This window comes from Alosa sapidissima, chromosome 18 (assembly GCF_018492685.1).
Source record: "Alosa sapidissima isolate fAloSap1 chromosome 18, fAloSap1.pri, whole genome shotgun sequence".
Lineage (NCBI taxonomy): Eukaryota > Metazoa > Chordata > Actinopteri > Clupeiformes > Clupeidae > Alosa > Alosa sapidissima.
In genome coordinates, this window is record NC_055974.1 from 23,875,518 (window position 1) to 23,894,405 (window position 18,888).

Consider the following 18,888-nt stretch of genomic DNA (forward strand, 5'->3'; position numbering starts at 1 on the left):
TCATAGAGATGTGCGTAGTGTAGAGCACCCATTCTCTCCCTGCACCTCTCTCCCTCAAGCGGGTTCAGCCCGCATCTCCCCTACGGAAATCAAAACGGTGGCTTGTGCAAGAACTTCATGCAGACTACAACTGGCGCGGTGTAGCCTACACAACTTTGTTCAAAATTGATGCATTCAAGTTGACTTTGCAAAAGTTAGAATGCCTATTTATCACAACGTTGTCAGTCGCGTTGTCAATCGCAAACTTATTCAAACGACTACGGAGTTAACTGTAGCTTAATTTGTGGAGGTCGAAGAGATTAAAGCACCTGTTTGACATAGGCTACGCGTAGCCATGGGCTGGCCTCCTTGTCAGTCTTGCCCGTCCGGTTAGAGGGCTTTCCTTTGTATACGCTCATCAAAGACGCTCTGTTCTAGAATCTTTGGTTCTTACGCATCAAAAAACAGTTCCCTTTTCAATAGACAGCGTCTTTGTTGCTAGGTAACCAACATTCCAGATCCCTCTTTACGGGTCTTTGTGGTTTACGCGTCTTCTTGAAAGAAATATTGAAAGTCGGGCTGAAATCACATAAAACATTAAAAAAAAAAGTGATTTCGGGCTGAAATCACATTCATATCTAGCTTTGCTGCATGCATGTTACAAGGACACTGGGCCATGTTATGTAAGGGACATGGTACTGCAAAAAAACGAAAACATAGCCTACATTGCAGAACCACTCAACTTTATTAATTTATGGTGAATAAATGTTACACTACTGTGCACAGCCCCATATGTTTTTCTGACACGATGCTAGCACGTTAGCAGCGGTTAGCTAACTATGCTAACGTTAGTTATATACAAGTCTCCTCCAAGTGACAATCATATTATAGGCCCTCCATCATGCTGGCAATGCTGAGAACAATTAGCATCCTCGTTTATCTTACTTACATTGAGTTGACTGTGTAGCTTAATCCACAGATGTGGTGAAGCACTGTTTCGTTATGGTTTGCTAAGGAGTAACCCATTGCTTAAAATAGTGGAGAGCTGGGATGAGAACATTGTGTCAAATCTTCGCATTGTATCGCGGAGTGATTTATTATTAGCTGTGCAAAGTCTGAGTTGAAATGTCCAGGGATATTCCAAGTCATGGAACGTCTCTCGGCCAATCAGAAACAAATAAATAGTTCCATAGAACCCAATTGTTGTATAACTATAAATAAACTATTCGGTTTTTAGTGCTGTGTAGCGCATTTCCCGGTGTTGACAGGCGAGTTTCGAGATTTGAGTTCAGCATTGTTCAGGAGTAGGCTAGGTGATAATGATTGCACCTGGGAGAGGTAGGCTATACATTCCCTTTATTATTATAATCACTATTACGCATTATATAAGGAATAGGCGAGAATGCATCTCGATCAGCAAGTGTTACATGGGTTTCGCCTCGTTGTAGATAGATACCTTTAATTGGCTCTGGGTTTTGCGATTTGATTTCAGCATACGCTCATTTTTAAAAGATGCATTTAATCCGAAGTCATGTCAGCTCTCCATGCATGGAGTAAGGCTGTCACTGTCTATGATTAGTTTTATTGTATTGTTTACCATCTCATTCAGTGCTATATGACCCAGGGCTCAAGACCAAATCAAGCCAATATAATAGCCAGTAGCCACAATGAGCCCATGCAGCCACCCTGTTTCGACAATCAAAGGTAACGCACAGAACGGCCAGCAGACAGATAATTACGTCCCCAACTCATCTAAAATGTGGTGTCTTGAAATACTTTGGGTTCTACACCATAGATGGTAAAGTGACCGTTAAATATAATGTTAAAGAATGTATCTGTGGATTGTGGCTTTACATCGGTCGAAGTTGACTCCATTGTCGTGGTGTCTCACGTAACTCAAAGCCAGGCAAGCTGAGGACAGGCGCTCTGTTCCATCGTCGTTATGGTAACCAAACAAGTCTTCTTCTGTCTAGGTTTGTTTCTACGTTTAAGTGTTGTTCTTCTATGTGGTCCACCTACTGGAGGGGAGTGTTTACAGCAGTTCCGTTTCACACATGCGCAGTCTACACGTCACTTTGACGCGCGGTCTTAAATTTCGGTCGACTCAAAGACGCGACGCATGCTGTAAAAATGACGCAATTCTCGTCACGCGCTCACCAGTGCCGCGTGCGCGGGACCATACTTTAGGCTTTAGGGTGAATAGATGCAACACCAACATGAACGTTGACCGGAGCGTCACACCTGCAAGACAGTTTAGGCTATTTATTTACCGTCTTCGATTCAGTGAGAGATGTGCTGGGAAGAGGAGGGAAGAAATTACGTATCATTCTCTGGGTACCAATGAGTCCTGGAGGTGTCCAAGGAGATTAACGGCACACGCCCCCTTGTGTCTCCAAAATATCCCACATCAGCACCCCATCTAAATTTTAAAAAGCTCACAACGACAGCACACACACACACACTCAAATGCTACACAGGAGAGCAAGTTTTGCATTAAAGCATACCCTTGGTATGATCAGAGAAAATTCAGTGTTGTAGACCAAATTCTCTTTATTGCAGCAAGAGACGTTCGGAAAATTAACCGGACAGTCACAATGGAAATGTATGAGAAAAAAAATGTGCAACCAAATACACACGTTAATGTTCATGCACACAACTGTTCATGATTAAAAAAAAGTCATCCCTCATACATAGGGTAGTGAAATAACTAGCAAGGCTGGTCTGTACGAGAGAAACAAGTCAGTCTCAGCTGCTGGTGCAGACTAGAGGTCTTAGCTGAAAGTCCTGACAATGACTGGGTGTTGCATAAAAATAAAACACTAAACACACATAATTTAAGAAGAGTGGGTTTAATTACAAGCAACAAACTTTTTTTTTTTTTTTTCCTGATATCTTCTCAAACTAGACTTTACAACTTAGGGCCAGACACAGACACCATGAGAGCAGTAAGCAAAATGAAGGGTAATGCAGTTTGTCCTATCTGTTGGCTTTTAAAATGATCAAAAACTCAAAAAAAAAAAAAAAAAAAAAAAAAAAAAGACCCACTAGTACAAGATGCATGACCATAAAACAGGGGAGTTGAACAGGCTGCTGAGGCCTGAAGCATGGAGATTGGAGATTTGGGGATCAATCCAATGCACTGCCAGAATTAAAGTAGGCCTACTCGGGGCCCGATATCTGCAGTCCAACCAACTCTAATCAAGACACATGCGTTAATATTTCAATCAAAAATTTACAGGAAAAAAAAAATGAATACTAAAAAAATAAGAACCTGTAACCTGTATTTACATGACAACCAATGACGTGTGGGATAGGTGCAATAAGCATGGCAAAGCAATATCCTTTTTTTTTTGTTTCTCACTATACCTCCAGTTTTGTATGCATCATTTTATTTTAACCTCTTTACAAAAATATTTAGTAAAACTTCAAGGAAGGCAGTGAACACGTCAGATGAAGTGTTAATTTGGGTGCGAGCTTGTGAACGGGATGTAGAAGCAGTTTTGTACAGCTGGGAGTGGAAAATTAAGAACATCTGAAGCCTTTGTTGAGATTAATATACGATTAATGTAATTTCTTTAAGCAAGAAAATAAATTCTGCACTGTACTGATATAAAATGATCATTTACTGGTTGGAATGTCAGATCCGTATCTTAAAGAGACTCACTATTCACGGGACAGAAGAGTTGATGAAGTTTAAATGCATCTTCACCAATAAGAAAGGAAGACAAATAATAATGAAAAAGGGTATCACATGCCATTCCTTCCCAGTCAGGGACAATTAACCAAACTCAAGACTAAGATCAGAAACATTGCAATATATAAATGAAAAAAAAAAAGAAAAAAAAAGAATCATATTGGATCAAAAATTAAATTAAACAGATGTACAAGTCAAACCACAAAATCCAAAAATCTGAAATCTTTTTCTGAATAAAAGCAGCAACTCGACACAAGCAGAGTAGTCCGCAGCCGAACAGCTACCGACGAATCCAGTGAAAGTCCTGCAGAAGAGCCTTCCTGCGTGGTTGACATGGAGACCGGTGGAGGTTTATATTCTGGGATGGCAGGGTGGGGCACATGTGTGTGTGTGTGTGGGGGGGGGTGTCATCTTAATTCTGTGGTGGTGGGGGAGGGGGTGCGGGCGGCATTCCAAAAGGCGGCATCCCAGGCACCCCCATGCCCATCATGGTGACGAAGTTGGAGGGGTCCATTGGGGGAGGTGGGGGCGGGGGCGCGTACATCATACCCGCAGAGCCGGGAGGGGGTGGGGGAGGGGGAGGAGGGGCACCAGGGGGCAGAGGGGGCTGGACTCCTGGAGGAGGGGGCACCATGGATGGCGTACCCATCGGAGGAGGCGGCTGGGAGGCAGACGCAGCCGACTGCTGGGGCTGTTGCCATGGGGGCAGGTTACCCGTGCCAGGGGAGGACGTGGTTGTGGTGTCTGTCAGGACGAGAGAGAGAGAGAGAGAGAGAGAGAGAGAGGGAGAGAGGGAGAGGGAGAGAGAGAGAGGGAGAGAGAGAGAGAGAGAGAGAGAGAGAGTGAGAGAGTGAGAGAGTGAGAGAGGTTTAATGTTTCAAAATGCAGTCTTTAAACAAATGTCTTTACTCACAAGGTAACTAAAGCAAACTCTCAGTATCACTGCAACTAATCTGTCCAGACTCCTTAATACATAACATTTCACTAAATCATACACAGCTAACAGTCATCCATCAGACACACACACACACACACACACACACACACACACACACACAGGGGTGTATCAAAGCAGCCAGAAGCAGGTTAAGTGGTTCCATCACAGGGACATTCTGTCCTGGACATCAGAAGTCTGCGCACTCACTCTGTTGCCACGGCATTGGCGCACTGGTCGCCATGCTGGTGGGAGGAGGTGGGGGGGCCTGCTGTTGCCATGGCGGCAGAGGTCCAGAGGGGGCCGGTGGGGGCTGACCGTTGGGGGGAGGGGGAGGCGGAGGCATCATGCCCATAGGTGGTGGGAGCAGACCTAATAAAATAAAATACATTTTTTTTTAAAAAAGACAGAAAATGATCATGGGTAAGACAATCAAACACGTTATCAGTTACAAACTGAGGAAGTAACTTGTCGACATGGTAACATGACAAGGGGCAATCACTTCATAGAACGAATCGGAAAAATAACCAGACTGACACGCGCACACACACACACACACACAGGATTTAGGTCCAGATAGTTTCGCAGACACTTACCCATCGGGTGTCCAGGGGGAGCAGGCCCCTGTCCCATGGGCGGGGGTGGAGGCTGCATCCACGGAGGGGGCATCCCGTTGGGGTTGGGTGGCATGGGGGGAGCGCCCATACTGGGCATGGGGGGCGGGAAGTTGTGGTGCCCACCATGACCTCCGTGGCCCCCGTGGCCCCCATGCATGTTGTGGAAGTTCCTGTTCTCAGACGGGCCGGAGTTCATCCAGGGAGGCCGGCTCTGCACAGGTGGAGAGAACAACAAGTCACCACACGAGAAGTCTGAGAGTGCTCCCGGCGCCACACAAACACAATTACAGGAGAGCAATTAGCAGTTGAGGCCGACAGCTGAAGATCCGTAATCCAATCCGATTGCCCATGCTGTGTTTTCTACAGTCGTTGATACAGACCGAGTCTGCACTGGGAGTGCATTTTGGAGATATAGCAAGAATAGTAAATATAAAATCAGCCAGGTCCGCAAAGGATTGATGATTTTGTCCCCCCCCCCCCCAGTTCTGTGGCTTACTGATCCCATGACTCTTGTGTTACTTGGATCAAGATCTAGCGTGTGTTCACAAATAGCATTTCCTACTTGTGTGAAGCCACCGAAAAGCCTGGAAACCCTCCAAAAACTGGTAATGGACACGAAACGGAAACGATCACCAGTGGTAACCAAAACAAACAACCCACAGATGGACAGCCGAACGGGCACTGCACCAATTGCACCAAAAGTGTCATTGTTGTGGGATAGGCAGATAAAATAAAACATTAAACTGAAGAAAAATATCCATGATTCTGCTCCAGATCTAAATTTTCCTCCTAAAAGTCAATACATTTTAAGACATTTTTAGGCCTTAAAAGGAATTATCCGGAGTAAAATGCACTTTAGATCAATTTACGGATGATTGGGAGTACATACGTTGAGTTGACATCAAAATATAAAAATCTAAATTTCAGATGTTTTAAGACTAGGGGTGGGAACTGAAATGGTACAATCGAGTAGAACTGATAAGAAAGAACCAGAACCAGGACCGATAAGATGAAAATCAAAAAAAAAAAAATGTTAAAAACCAATAAAAAAAAAAATTCTGAAGAATCGTCAGGGAAACACTGCAACTGGGGACTCACCGGAGGGCCCTGGTTGTTGCCGTGTCCAGAGTTCCGGGGGCCGGAGCTGTGGTTGCTGGAGTGGCCCCCACCGGAGGATGGCACGGGGGCCTCGCCGAGCTCCGCCATGAGCGACAGGTACTCCTTATCCATGCGGGCCTTATCCTGCGCAGACTGGGGAGGCTCCCCTGGCCGAGGGGCGTAGGTGCTGCACAGGGGAGAGAGAGAGGGGGGGGGGGGGGGGGGGGGGGGGAGCAGAAGGGAGCAGATGGGGAGAAATGAAGGTTAAAAGGTGAGGACAGACCTAGCAGACTTCAAGGCACTACCATTCATACCGATTGACTGTTCGAGTGGCCCTGGCCATCTCCCTGGCGAATAAATGTTTCGCTGATCACACCGCAAAGACTACACACGGTCAACAAGAATGTAGGCTACATTGTGCTGCTAGCTCAACATGCGGATATATTGGTGCAACTCACGCAAGGCTACTCTTGTTCACCAAGTGCATAATCGGCTTCTAATCAAATATGTTTGATAATGAGTGCCAAATGATACTGGTCCAGTATTACGGTAATATTATTGGTTATCGTATCATTATTTCCAACAACAAACCAATTAATATCGGTTATCGTTACTGGCCCAAAAATTCCATATCGGTACAAAATACAGGCCAGCAACGATCTTATTAAAAATCATTGCTGGATTAAATCAAAAGGCCACTGATGACTGTACGTTTGTGCGTTACCTGGTGAACTTGCAGTCGGATGAGATGTGGCCGGCTCCGCCACACTTGGTGCAGAGGGTGGTGTTTGTGATGCTGCGCTGCTCTGTACTCTGCCACGGACGGAGGATCCTGATGCAGGCGGGTGGGGGGTGGGAAGGGAAGGACAAGAGAAGTGGCACAATACAGTCAGATTTCATTTAGCTTCATTACACAATCACAGCCACAACAGCCACAGCCACAAAGATATCTATTGTGTTCGCCTCTGTAAGTCCCATTTTAGCATCTGACGCACCAGGTAATATGATTTTCAGACCAAATCGAGAAGATTTAGCAGTTGTTCATCAGTTTAAATGGGTTGGATAAGTAGCTTGATCTGCAGGGTATTCCCTAAAAGTTACATAATCTATGTAAATCTGCCACAGTGTTAAAAGTCGGGGAGGGTCCACCCTCTATCGGTGCACGTTGTTTTACATTTATCATTCCTGAGCAAACTGCAGGTAAAAAAAAAAGTTCTAGTCCGAGTAACATTATGAGGCTGAAAGCCCTGCTCCTTAACATTTCATGCCAGCAAGCACAAGCAGTTTCCTGCAGAGGAGAGGGGTTACATAATCTGGGCAAGTGTTGGCTTCAGTACACAAGTGAGAGAGGGAGAGCAGTGTCTGCGTACATATGCGTGTCTGCACATGTATGTGGTGCGTTTTTTACACACACACACACACACACACACACACACACACAGGTTTCTCTACCAGGATGAAATGTGCCTGTGTGTGTGTAAGCACACTATGGTGTATCAGGGAGATAAAAGTGTTTGTCTGTACACTACCAGGATAAAGTGTGTATGTGTCTGAGAGTGTGTGTGTGTGTACCTGTTATCATCCTCTCTCAGGGTGCCGTTGAGCCTGGCCAGCTCCCTTAGCTGCATTTTCCGCAGGTCGTTCTGGTCCTCGGGCGTCTCGATACCCTGCTTCAGGATGTTGCGGATCTACACACGCAGAAAAGTTCATTCAAACGATTACTTAAGGACTGGTTCCACTAATTAACTAAAGGAATGTTAATTAGGCCTGATAATTGCATATATTTTAGAAAGATTGCATTTTCTAAATGCTTGTCAGCGGCCTGCAGCCATCAAGACTCGAGGTAGTAATTAGTTCTGGTTTGGCAGCAGGCTGAACAGTGACCCTTCCTGTGCAATGCTATGCTACCTTTCCAGTGAATAAGTCTGAACGCAATCATAAGTAGAACGCGATCTCTGGACAGCCCAGGCTCCAAAAACGGCAACAAAAACAACCTTGGCAAACCTGCGGGGTATTCAATCAACCTCGCTAAAGGCCAAACCTGGCTTTGAGGTTAAAATGATGTTAATGTGAATCCCAGTTTGGTAACCATGGGAATTCATGCCACAGAACTAACCTGCTCTGTAGCAGGTTAACTTTCAAGCTAAATTAAGCTGTGTTGCAAAAAAAAACAATCAGTCGGAAAACGAGTCCAAAAAGATGGTTCCGTCAACCTGCGCTCTCGTCACCTGTAGCCTATAACTTCAAAAATAGAAGTAGGCCTAAATGGTTTTTTTTCCCCCGACAGTGCACCAAGCATGGATTTACACATTCACTAGCTCCAAAGAATGTATGAAGATTATATGATCAAAAATGTTTTAACTTCACATTCGTGTGGTTCTAGGAATCGTGCTACTCCGCGTCACTTACGTTCGGTGGTGGTGTAACGTGCAGCGAGATGGCATAGGAAAGGAATTACTTTCTTGTGTGTTTGCAGGTTCGCTTCCCATACGAAGTATTAAGGCTACATTGTTTATCACCTTGATAATGGCATTTTTAGATATAATCTTTGATGAAAGACATATGTCTACTGCTGATAAAGGGTCATGCACATTTGGTAGGCTGTTCAGTGACAGCTTTGCGGGCTATATTATAGGCCATCTGATGCAAGCCAAACAATAATTATTCTGTAGCCTAGGCAGCTAATAATTAAAACTGCTTCACGACAATTGTTCATGAATGTCAAATCAACTGTGTGCTACACAGATTAAATACTAGGCATAAATTGAATTGAAAGCCATTGCATTTCAGATAATTTTATTTCAAACACTTTGGGACTTAAGGGAGACAATAGGCTATTATGCTGATACTAATTTATTTTATGACCACCTACACCTAGACAATAATTTGGAGTGAACTCTTAATATAAGAACGTAGGCTATAGATTGTTTTGAATATATGCCAAAGTTGTTCTTGAGTTTATACTATTTATTCATTCACTCGTTTTGTTCAAGCATAGACTGTATAGTCTATGTGTTCAAGAGTGAAGCCAATCGAACTAGCAATTGATTTCAAACCATTAGCATTGTTATTTTAAATGTATGCTTTCATTATTCTCCAATTTCTGTAGGCAATCTATTTTTTTCTCTCGATGTTAAATTTGATGACTTTCGATGAAAATCCTGTAGATGGCGCTTGCCTAGAAACAGAAATCGTCTTTTGTATTGTCTTAATTTTACGACATATATCGTCTTTTCGTCAATCTACCGTTTTGGTCTACTTTTCTACCTCGTGCACGAGCAGAGATGAAGCTGAACTAAACCTCGCTTGAATAAACAAATAACTTGAGTTAATGGAACGGCTTCAGCCCCAAGTGAAAGTCTACGCTAGTTCAAGCCAGGCTATTTCTGTTAAGCGCCGCATTCATTAGCGAGGTTGAGGGAATATCCCCCTGGCCTATACGGGAGACCGCACGGGAGGGAGGTGGAGGAAGTAGTGAGAACGGAAACCTCGGGTTAACCAAGAACATGACCTGCTCGGAGCAGGTTTGAGATGCAGCGAAATTGCCATGGCAGCATACCTCGGTTAAGCCCTATCCACCTTTCGTAGTACGGGTTAATCGGGAACTTACGCCACACGTGATCAAGTTACTCTCGAAGTTACCCAGATAAGCCAGTAACCCCGCTTCGTAGTACAGGCCCATGGCCTATAAAACATAAACTGTTCCAGCAAATCACAGACGAGATGCGCGTTTAGGAGAGTTTCAATTGCACGGGGGCAGCATGGGAGGGAGGGGGAGGAAGTAGCGAGCTAGCTCTCCGTTTTGTTTGAAAGACAACAGAAGTGACGTTACCCAGCATCGCTTAGAGCACCTTTAAAGAGGCTCAACAACGATTTTCACTTCACATCCACAGCATGCTAACAGTTCATGTTCATAGCAACCCTGTTCAACACTAGAACTGCTGCGATGGTCATTTTGACCATTTAGAAAGTCGCATGTACAATAGTTATTACTTATTTATTTTTCTTAAACAAAATCCTGCTGGTTGAATATGTAGTGCCTTTATTGTGCATTGTTGCATGTTAGAGAAGGACAGAAGCCGTAACCTGGCTGTGTAGATCTAAAAGAGCAGAACAGCTGTTCATGCAGGGTCAGAGGTGCTTTCTCCTCACCTGCTCGACGGCCTTCTTGACATTCTCCATGGTGTTGGCCGTGACAAGGGCGTGCAGCGGCTCGTCCTCTCCCGGTAGCATCTGCCCATCCTTGCGTCCCACTTTGCCCTCCTTCACCGAGCCCTTCCCTCGGATCATGATCTTAGCACAGCACTCTTTCTCAATGTTCTTCAGAGTGTTACCACTGAAGTTTGGGGTGAGGGAAAAGCCAGGTTTGATTATTTTAAAAAAGTTCTTCAACTTGGCTTTGGGTGTTAACAAGGGCACAACTACTTCTGGGTAATCAACTCCTATTGTGATATCTAACCACTGAAAATTCACAATTTAAGCTACAACAATTTAATAAAGATCATTTGATGGCAGTGTCCAAAGGAAAATTAAATGCCACCAATTGCAAGATACACAATATCATAACCTCTATGAACTTTGTTGGTACTATGCAGGAAAATTGTCACAGGAGAGAAATGTTTGTTTTAAGAGGCTTACCGTGGTCCAATCAGCAGCCCCACAAAGTTGATCTCGGGGTACTCGTCCTGGGGGATCATGACCTTGTCGCTCACCCTAGTGGCGGGAGGCCTAGAAAGGAAGAGGAAGACGACGAGTCAGCAGTCAGATGGGTTCAACTTCCTCCACTTGGTGCGCATTTTCCAAAGTGTGCCTGATCATTTTAGGATCTTCAAAAAGCGTCTAAAAGACTCATCTGTTTACCTTGTATTTAACTGATTAACTCTTACAGAGTTGCAGTTTCTATATGTTTACGGTTATTTATGTTTATTTAGGCCATGTGCCTTTATTTTTGACCTGTTCATTTTAGCGTTCATAGGAACGTCATAGGGATTCAGTGTACCATTGGTGCAAAGTGACTTACAGCAACAGAATAACATTTAAGCTAATTAACATTTAAGCATTTAAGGTACCGAACTACAGCTACAGCAATAGAATAGTAGGGGAAATTTGGTCTCTGCATTTATCCCAAGCCGTGAATTAGTGAAACACACTCAGCACACAGTGAACACACAGTAAGGTGAAGCACACACTAATCCCGGCGCAGTGAGCTGCCTGCACAACAGCGGCGCTCGGGGAGCAGTGGGGTTAGGTGCCTTGCTCAAGGGCACTTCAGCAGTGCCGTGTTTAAGGTACAGTGCAGAGGATACTATAGCTAGGAATTAATACTGCATCTGTCAATACACAAAGACTAAAGTTACATGAAAAGATGTCTTAGAATAAGACCTTTAAGTGCATTTAACAACTTTGATTAATAGAGAAACACTAGAAATCCCTTGGGTGTCGTTATGGACTTACTTGTAGTCGGCGGGAGGCTTGAATTCGGGGTTGAGGCCGACCATCTCGGTGATGAGGGCATGGCGTTCCTCTTCGATCTTCTTGCGTGTGCGGTACTCACGCGTGTTCAGCCGCTTGCCCTCGCTGTTGTAGATGGGTTCTGGCGAAGGAGATCTGCTAGAGCGAAAGAAGAGAGAAGAGCAGCACAGGAGGGAAATACGGACGACCAGCATGAGAATCTCCCACAGGTTCACCTGTCTAACAGCACACACAGACACTCACACACACACCCACACAACTCTACACGTCTCAACATGTTGCCTTCATCTGACTAAAGCCTGGTAGAGATGTTCTTTTCTTCTTTTTTTTGGATGGGCATTGTTGTTTTTGTTTTGGAGGTCACTTGGAAGTGCATGGTATCACTTCTTGAGTAACACAAAGAATGGGAAAAATCTCAAAGGGTGTGACCCTTTTTTTTTTTTTTTGAAAAGCAAATAGTGGAAATTGTTAGTACATAATTTAAGAGTGTTCCAGACACCAAAGCCAATATTTGGGCATAATTCAGTTCAGCAATAACTGGTGGTCTACCACATGCAATTTAAAATTTTGCACACTAGTATCAATTCATTTGAAAGCATATTTTTGAGCTAAATGCCAGCACATGAGCTTCTTAAATCAAGACTACAGAATAATTCGCAAGAGTTGAGGAGGTAAGGGGGAACAAAAAAAAAGGGGGTGAAATTTGTTATGCCTTCGGGTGGGCTACTATGAAGACCACAACCATTTTTCTTGGTCTCTGCAACCTCATTTTAGACCCAGAGGATAACAGAGAATGATGGTGACCTCTGACAGGGAATTATGCTAAATGGGGGAAAAAACAACTAGCTTGAAGCTCGGAGCTCGAGGTTCGGTGGCGAACTTCCTTTTCTTGGAAGAAGCGGCGCTGGCGTTGGGGAAGGGGGGTTTAAGTCCAGTCCGAGCGTTACCTGCCCCTTGGGTCGCCGAGAGAACCTGTTATGCTGTTGGAGGAGGCTCTGTGCTTAGAAAAAGGTTAAAGGTCACCAAAAGAGGGGTAGTGGGGGGTCATGTCTGGGTTAGAGAGAATGAATCAGGATTATACGTTAGCCGTTTCCCCGCACACCCCAAACAAACGTTCTCCGGAAAGTGAGTTGAGAGAGAGCGTGTGCGAGCTGCTTCACAGTGAGGGTAGGCTCGCAGGGAACCGACCGGGGGAGTAGAAAAGATTAGCTGTATATAGGTGCACTTTTCTTGGTTAAAAAAAAATGCTGTACAGAGAACAGAATCTCGCTCTCTCTTTTGGGCTTGGAAACTCCAACGTTGACCACCTGAAACACTCCCTGATGGCGTTAAAACTTCCCCCATTGTTAGGGTGCAGGGGAAGGGCCAAGGGAGTAGCAAAGCAAGGATCCAGTGGACGAGCTTCTGACTTGGGGCGTTTTTTTTAGGCTTTGCTGCAAAAATGTTGGATTATAATTATGCTGTAGATAGAGCCTATATGAATGAAGAGGAAGCGGGACTGTAAGCTAGCACAGAAACACTCACACTACCATCAAATATAATAACACTCCCTGGTTTAGGGGTTTAGAAATCGCTGAGCTACAAATATCTAAATGTATACATATAAATATGTATAAAAAAAAAAGGACAAAATTCTTAGGCAGACTAAGGTTAGGAACGAGTCAATGCAGTTATGTTCGAGTCATTTCTGGCATATGCAGTTCCAGTAGTGGGTTCTCCTCCTAGATTGCTTCCAGTGCGCATATCTGGAATACTGTGGAATAACTCTTGAGCTAAAGGGGACAGACACCGCCCAGCTATGGAAAACCATTAGTGACCATGGGAAAAAAAACAATAAAATCAATCAGTCAATGGAGTCAGGTTTCAGACAAACGTTTGGAGGAAATTTAGACCACTGAAGTGTGAAAACTGGACTGACGTAAGGGTTAAGGAACAATGCTAATGGCTAACTGGTCACCTGAGGTGTTTTAAGACAACATAACCACTGCAAAAAGAAATCCTCGCTGGAAGGGTTATTTCATTTTGCTCGCCAAAGTCGTCCTAACACACAAATTTCATAACTGATGGTTTAGGCTACGTAATAACTGTGCTGTTCTAGGGACAAGGATATCTTTACATTTTCATTAAGTAAAACATTTAGTGCTTCAGAAGAGCTTGCTTTTGAAAAATAACTGTAAAACTGCAAAATCTACCATTTCACTCACGCAAACATTTGCACCAAACATTAAGAAACTAGCAAAGAAACAGTATTAAAGGAGCTAGATACTACAAAATGCATACTATACCCCATAGGCCAATAATGTCAGGTTTAGACCATACAAGTCCTACTAGTCTACTTAGAGCCAAATGGCTTGTTTCAATATACTTTGTATCGTTTCCTTACATTCCCTTTCTGTCAAATCACACAAAATACTGGTAAGGGCTGATTCTCTCTGAACCTGGACCATTTGTTTTGCATATAACACCAGGCAAGACCTCTACAGTGTAAGACTATGATGAAAATCTTTACACATTTTACTTCTTAGCCTGTATATTGGTGTGAAAGCTTCACATGAAAAAAGACAAAATGCCAGAGAAACATCTCTCACTTTGCTCCTCAACTGTCCTAAGTCATTGTTTACAACCGGAGCTTAAGCGGCTGCATCTGACAGACAGGCCACTCAACGTGGAAGTGCTGTACCAGTTCTAAACTGGATCAAGGAACAAAAGTGAGAAATGATCTGGTCTCATAGCTATATTCAAAAATTTGATTTGACATTATATTGATTTATTCAGCAAGTCACATTTGCGCATTCATTCAATCATTCGTTCATTCATCCATTGCTTTGCTTCTCCAATTATTCAGCGTAGGCTAAAAATTAATACCATTTTAACAAAAGTACTCATCCTTTCCTATATGTGGATAACAGTAAGCTATTGAGAAGTAAAAAAAGTCATAACTAGTAGCATCTGTTGATGTGACATTCATACAATCTAAATAGCCTTGCCAAGTCTAAACCACCCTCTCAGCTAGGTCAAGCTAGATTTCCACATAATGATGCCAAAAAAAACGTAAAGCATTCTGGCTTCACAGAGGATGATTCAGAAAAGGTAAAGAAAATGTTACTGTTTTTGTGGGGTTTAAAACTTTATCCGACCTGTCCTCAGGGTTTACAGGGATTCCCAGGTCTCCCGTACGCAGTTTACGAGTCAGGTCTTCGATCTGCAGTTGGACTGGAAGAAATCAGGTTAGGAAAGAAAAACAAAGAAGGACGGAAAAGAATGTGGTTACCAGGCAAAAAAAACAAGAGCGAGAACAAGTGCATTTCATTTAGACGAATGCCTTTTGTCAATCACCAGAGAGAGGAACAAAATTACCATCACATTCAACAAGGTTAACACACTCAAAAACAATGCAGATCAATTACAAGAAATAAAAAAAATAAAAAAAAAAACACATTTACTGCATTGATTATGCTATGACAAAGAAACCCTTCATCTTATTTAAAGGATAAGGATACGCCACCTGGGTATAGCCTACCAACCAATTACTAAATTACTAAACTTGGCCCAGTGATTGTTCCCTATACGCCTAAACTTGAAACAACATATCAAGGCTGGTCTGCCAGCAAAGTGAAGAATTTGATATCCTAAACAAGATAGAAGGGTTACATTAAAGAAAACTTTTAGGGCAATATAGAAACAAATACTGATCAAAATTAGGTTTCCATTGTGTGCCAACATAACTTTTGAATACATTGTGCCAATTTTAAAGAATAAGAATACACAGCACACAAAATTTGCTTTGTGAATTTAGTGCTTTCTAAAAATAGGTGCGGCAAAAACAATGGAAACCTTTGAAACAATTGAAAACAGTTCTTGACCGGAAATTATAACTGGATTCAAAGCTATCCCCAGCCCAGCACACTCCAAAGAGGAATTGGCTAGACAGGGAGCAAACAATTAGTAGGTGACCATTTTAATTTGTGTTTATTAACCACTATAAATGAAGGTAAGCCATAACTGGTTTCGCCTTCAACATTAGAATAGTTTCTACAAAGTATTTTGTCCTCTGTTGGGGAATGCACAAAGAATGAGAAAACCGATCCAACATAAGACAAACAACAACACAAGTTTCAACATCACAGAAACATCTACACAAGAGGGGGAAGGGAGGAAGGGAGGGAGGAGGGGGGGGGGCATCATGAAGAAAACAAAAACGGAGGTGTCAATAACGCATTTGTTATTGACAAGCCGCACCTGGCCACAGTCATCTCTCAAGCAGTGGAGCTGCAGGTCGTCTATGTGAGCATTTTAAATGTGCTCTACATAGTTCAACATTCTAAGTAATGACTAGTTTTTTAGCGGTTCTACGCTAAGAGCAGTAAAAATACACAGAGAAAGAGAGAGAAATGCTGTAACCAAATCAGCATGCGTTTTAGGCAGTACAGCCAAAAGGTGGTCTAATTTGGTCAACTGCCAGGATACCCTATGCAAATGACAAATGGATATGTAGCGAAATATGAAGATTTTTGGTGTAAAGAAATTATGAGCTAAATGGAAGATGATCCAAATGATTCCACACACCAAGAACCCAATGAGCGAGCTGATGCAAAAAAAAAAAAAAATGGCTCAGAATTTTAATGCCTAAGTACTAGAGACATTAATTTCATAAGACACCTAAGAAGTGGCAAACGAATGTGTCCCGATTCTATAAAACGCTCAAGTTGATTTCTGACCATAAACTGATCTAGAGCAAGGAGGGGGTGCACATGTTACAATAATTCTTGAAAATTATTGATATTTCGTAAGAAGACTTGGTTACTGGATGAACAAGACCACTGTGATGCTGATGGTTCAAAGAGAGAAAACATCAGCACCTCCAGGGCTATCATTAATGGCCTTGCACATTACAGGTTAGTAAATTCAACAGTGAACTGAAGGGACTGAGGGGTGAAAAGGCTGAATTTCATTAGAGAGAGTGAAAGAAACAACCCATCAGAGGCTTTCGTTTACTTTGAAAACCAGGGAACATTTTCACAGACTCTGAATGCATGAAAAAAAAATGGACAATAAATTATGTGATTTCCCCCCCTGAAATCATCAAGAAGTATAAACTAATCTTGTTTGATGATGTTTACATCTGTAAACGTAAACACAGTTTGGGAGAGCTCTCAAGTTTTACCTTGAGGAAGAAAAAAAAACAAAAGTATTGCTAGACACATAATCATCCTTTACCCACTCCAACTAATGGAATTCAGCAATTATGAGCTCTTTTCGACAATTTCATAGGCAACCTACAAGGAACTCACTCATAACTCTCAAAATGCAGAAAACACATATAGCTTTCAATACTTCCATAAAGACAGAACCAACTTTTCATTTGTTTCTGTGCATTCATTTCGAAAGCAGTTTTAAAAGGAGAATATTGCTTTTAATGTAATTACCTATGTAAGCTCTCTCTTGGTCTCGTGTCAGCCCAGGGGGAATGACTGTGGGCATTCCAGGGATAACCGTCTTCTGATCAGGGGTCTCGCTGCTCCAACGGCTCTTCTTCCTTGCCTTCTTCTGACCAAAATCTGCCAGGTCGGAGAAATAATATTAGCCAACCCCTTGACCCAGCTAGGTGCGATGTAGGCTTCGTTTCCCTCAAGCATGTCATCTGACTAAACAAAGGACTAACGTCAAGTCCAGATGGACAGCTCGATGTTTTTGTTGTCCCGTCATTTATGATTGATAGTGCCTATCTCGGAAAGTAGCTATGATCAAAGGCCACATTCATGTCCTACTAGGTAATATTCCTGTACCGTGTCATCTTTGTTGACATTTTCTAACGTTAGTATCAAGGGAAGACGTAAACAAACAAATTAAAACAGCTGGGACAAAGAACAAGGCACCATGACGTTAAACGACACAAGAAAATTAGGATGTAGCCAATCATTCCGCGAGGCAATATTAGCTATCAGTGTCTAGGATAACCAGCTAACGACATAACAGAGGGTTGACGCGGATCTGGACATAGCGTTTCAGGGTTTTGACCTTGCATCGCTGCATTGTAAGCAATACAAGTAACCTGGGGACGGATAAAACTTGCGCTAACCATGCTGCTAGTCACTTAACGTTTGCTAACAATACAATACATCTAGTGTCTGACAGTGAAGCTATTCGCTTTTGCTCTGGGGTGTTAGCATCTTATCACAACGTCATCATGTCCACCACTGTAATCGTGACTGAAATTATTTGCCTTCATGGTTGACCCAGCTATAACGTTAACGTTACATAGCTAACATTCGCTAACGGTAAAACCTCGCTATGGACAAAACACTTTTCGGCAAGCTTACTATCATATCAATCAGAACATACGGGTCCAGCTTAATAAAACCAATGTTGATATCGTTTAATATGGGAATCAGCCCCTTGGTACACGAAAAGAAGAACAAATAGTCACTAGTTTTGATAAGACACCGGCAGTAGCTAACGTTAGCCAAGATAACCTTTCTTCACTGACAATCACGTTACCAACAGCCAAGGCCTAGCAGCTATCCACGTTGTAGCCTTACCTCCAGCTGGCGATTTCATTCCGGGTCCTGGCTGTGGAATTGAGACTGGAAAGGTTGCGACTGCAGCAGGCGCGAATTGGTGGGCTTGTGGAAAAGAAACATTGGGCACCTGAGGTTGCTGAAAATTTTGAAGAGAAGGAAATGACACTGGAGGGCCTGGCGGAGCCATTAGCCCTGCACCCGGCCCGGCGTCAAAGCCTCGTTTTGCGCCAATGCTTGGGTGCAACTTCCCCAAAGGAGTTGCGTTTGCTCCCGTAGCCATATCCGACCAGAAATGCTTTAAATCGCTATAAACCTATCCTTGATATCGCTCTACTATTGAATATATTTAGAAATACAACCAAAGTATTCGTGTAAACCTCCTTCAGATTACCGCAACCACCAACTCAAGATGGCGTTTGGGGAGCTTGACAAAGGAGGACTGCCTTCAACGACGACGTTTCCCGCTATTGGTCTGAAGCAGTGTCAGTTGAAACATTTCATTGGCCCGCGCTCACACCCGTCCCATCACTACCCTTAACCTGTGATTGGATATAAATGGCTTTTTCACGATCT

General features: G+C 43.2%; 1 protein-coding gene across 3 annotated transcripts; it reads right to left on the minus strand.

The window, feature by feature from the left end:
• Nucleotides 1-2,812: 2,812 nt before the first annotated feature.
• Nucleotides 2,813-18,770, minus strand: sf1 (splicing factor 1). 3 transcript variants are annotated; one of them, XM_042071092.1, is made up of 12 exons: nt 18,334-18,770; nt 17,221-17,352; nt 14,932-15,007; nt 11,777-11,929; nt 10,964-11,050; nt 10,475-10,661; nt 7,895-8,010; nt 7,047-7,154; nt 6,323-6,509; nt 5,204-5,435; nt 4,818-4,979; nt 2,813-4,417 (listed from the first exon to the last, which is right to left on the minus strand). In XM_042071092.1, the coding sequence occupies exons 1-12, from the start codon at nt 18,593-18,595 to the stop codon at nt 4,086-4,088; spliced, it is 2,034 nt and encodes a 677-aa protein (XP_041927026.1). In that variant the 5' UTR covers nt 18,596-18,770; the 3' UTR covers nt 2,813-4,085. The 3 variants fall into 3 exon arrangements, with proteins under 3 accessions (XP_041927026.1, XP_041927025.1, XP_041927027.1); XM_042071091.1 differs by having other exon boundaries at nt 10,475-10,658; nt 10,961-11,050; XM_042071093.1 differs by lacking the exons at nt 14,932-15,007; nt 18,334-18,770 and having other exon boundaries at nt 10,475-10,658; nt 10,961-11,050; nt 17,221-17,354.
• Between the last annotated feature and the right edge of the window lie 118 nt (nt 18,771-18,888).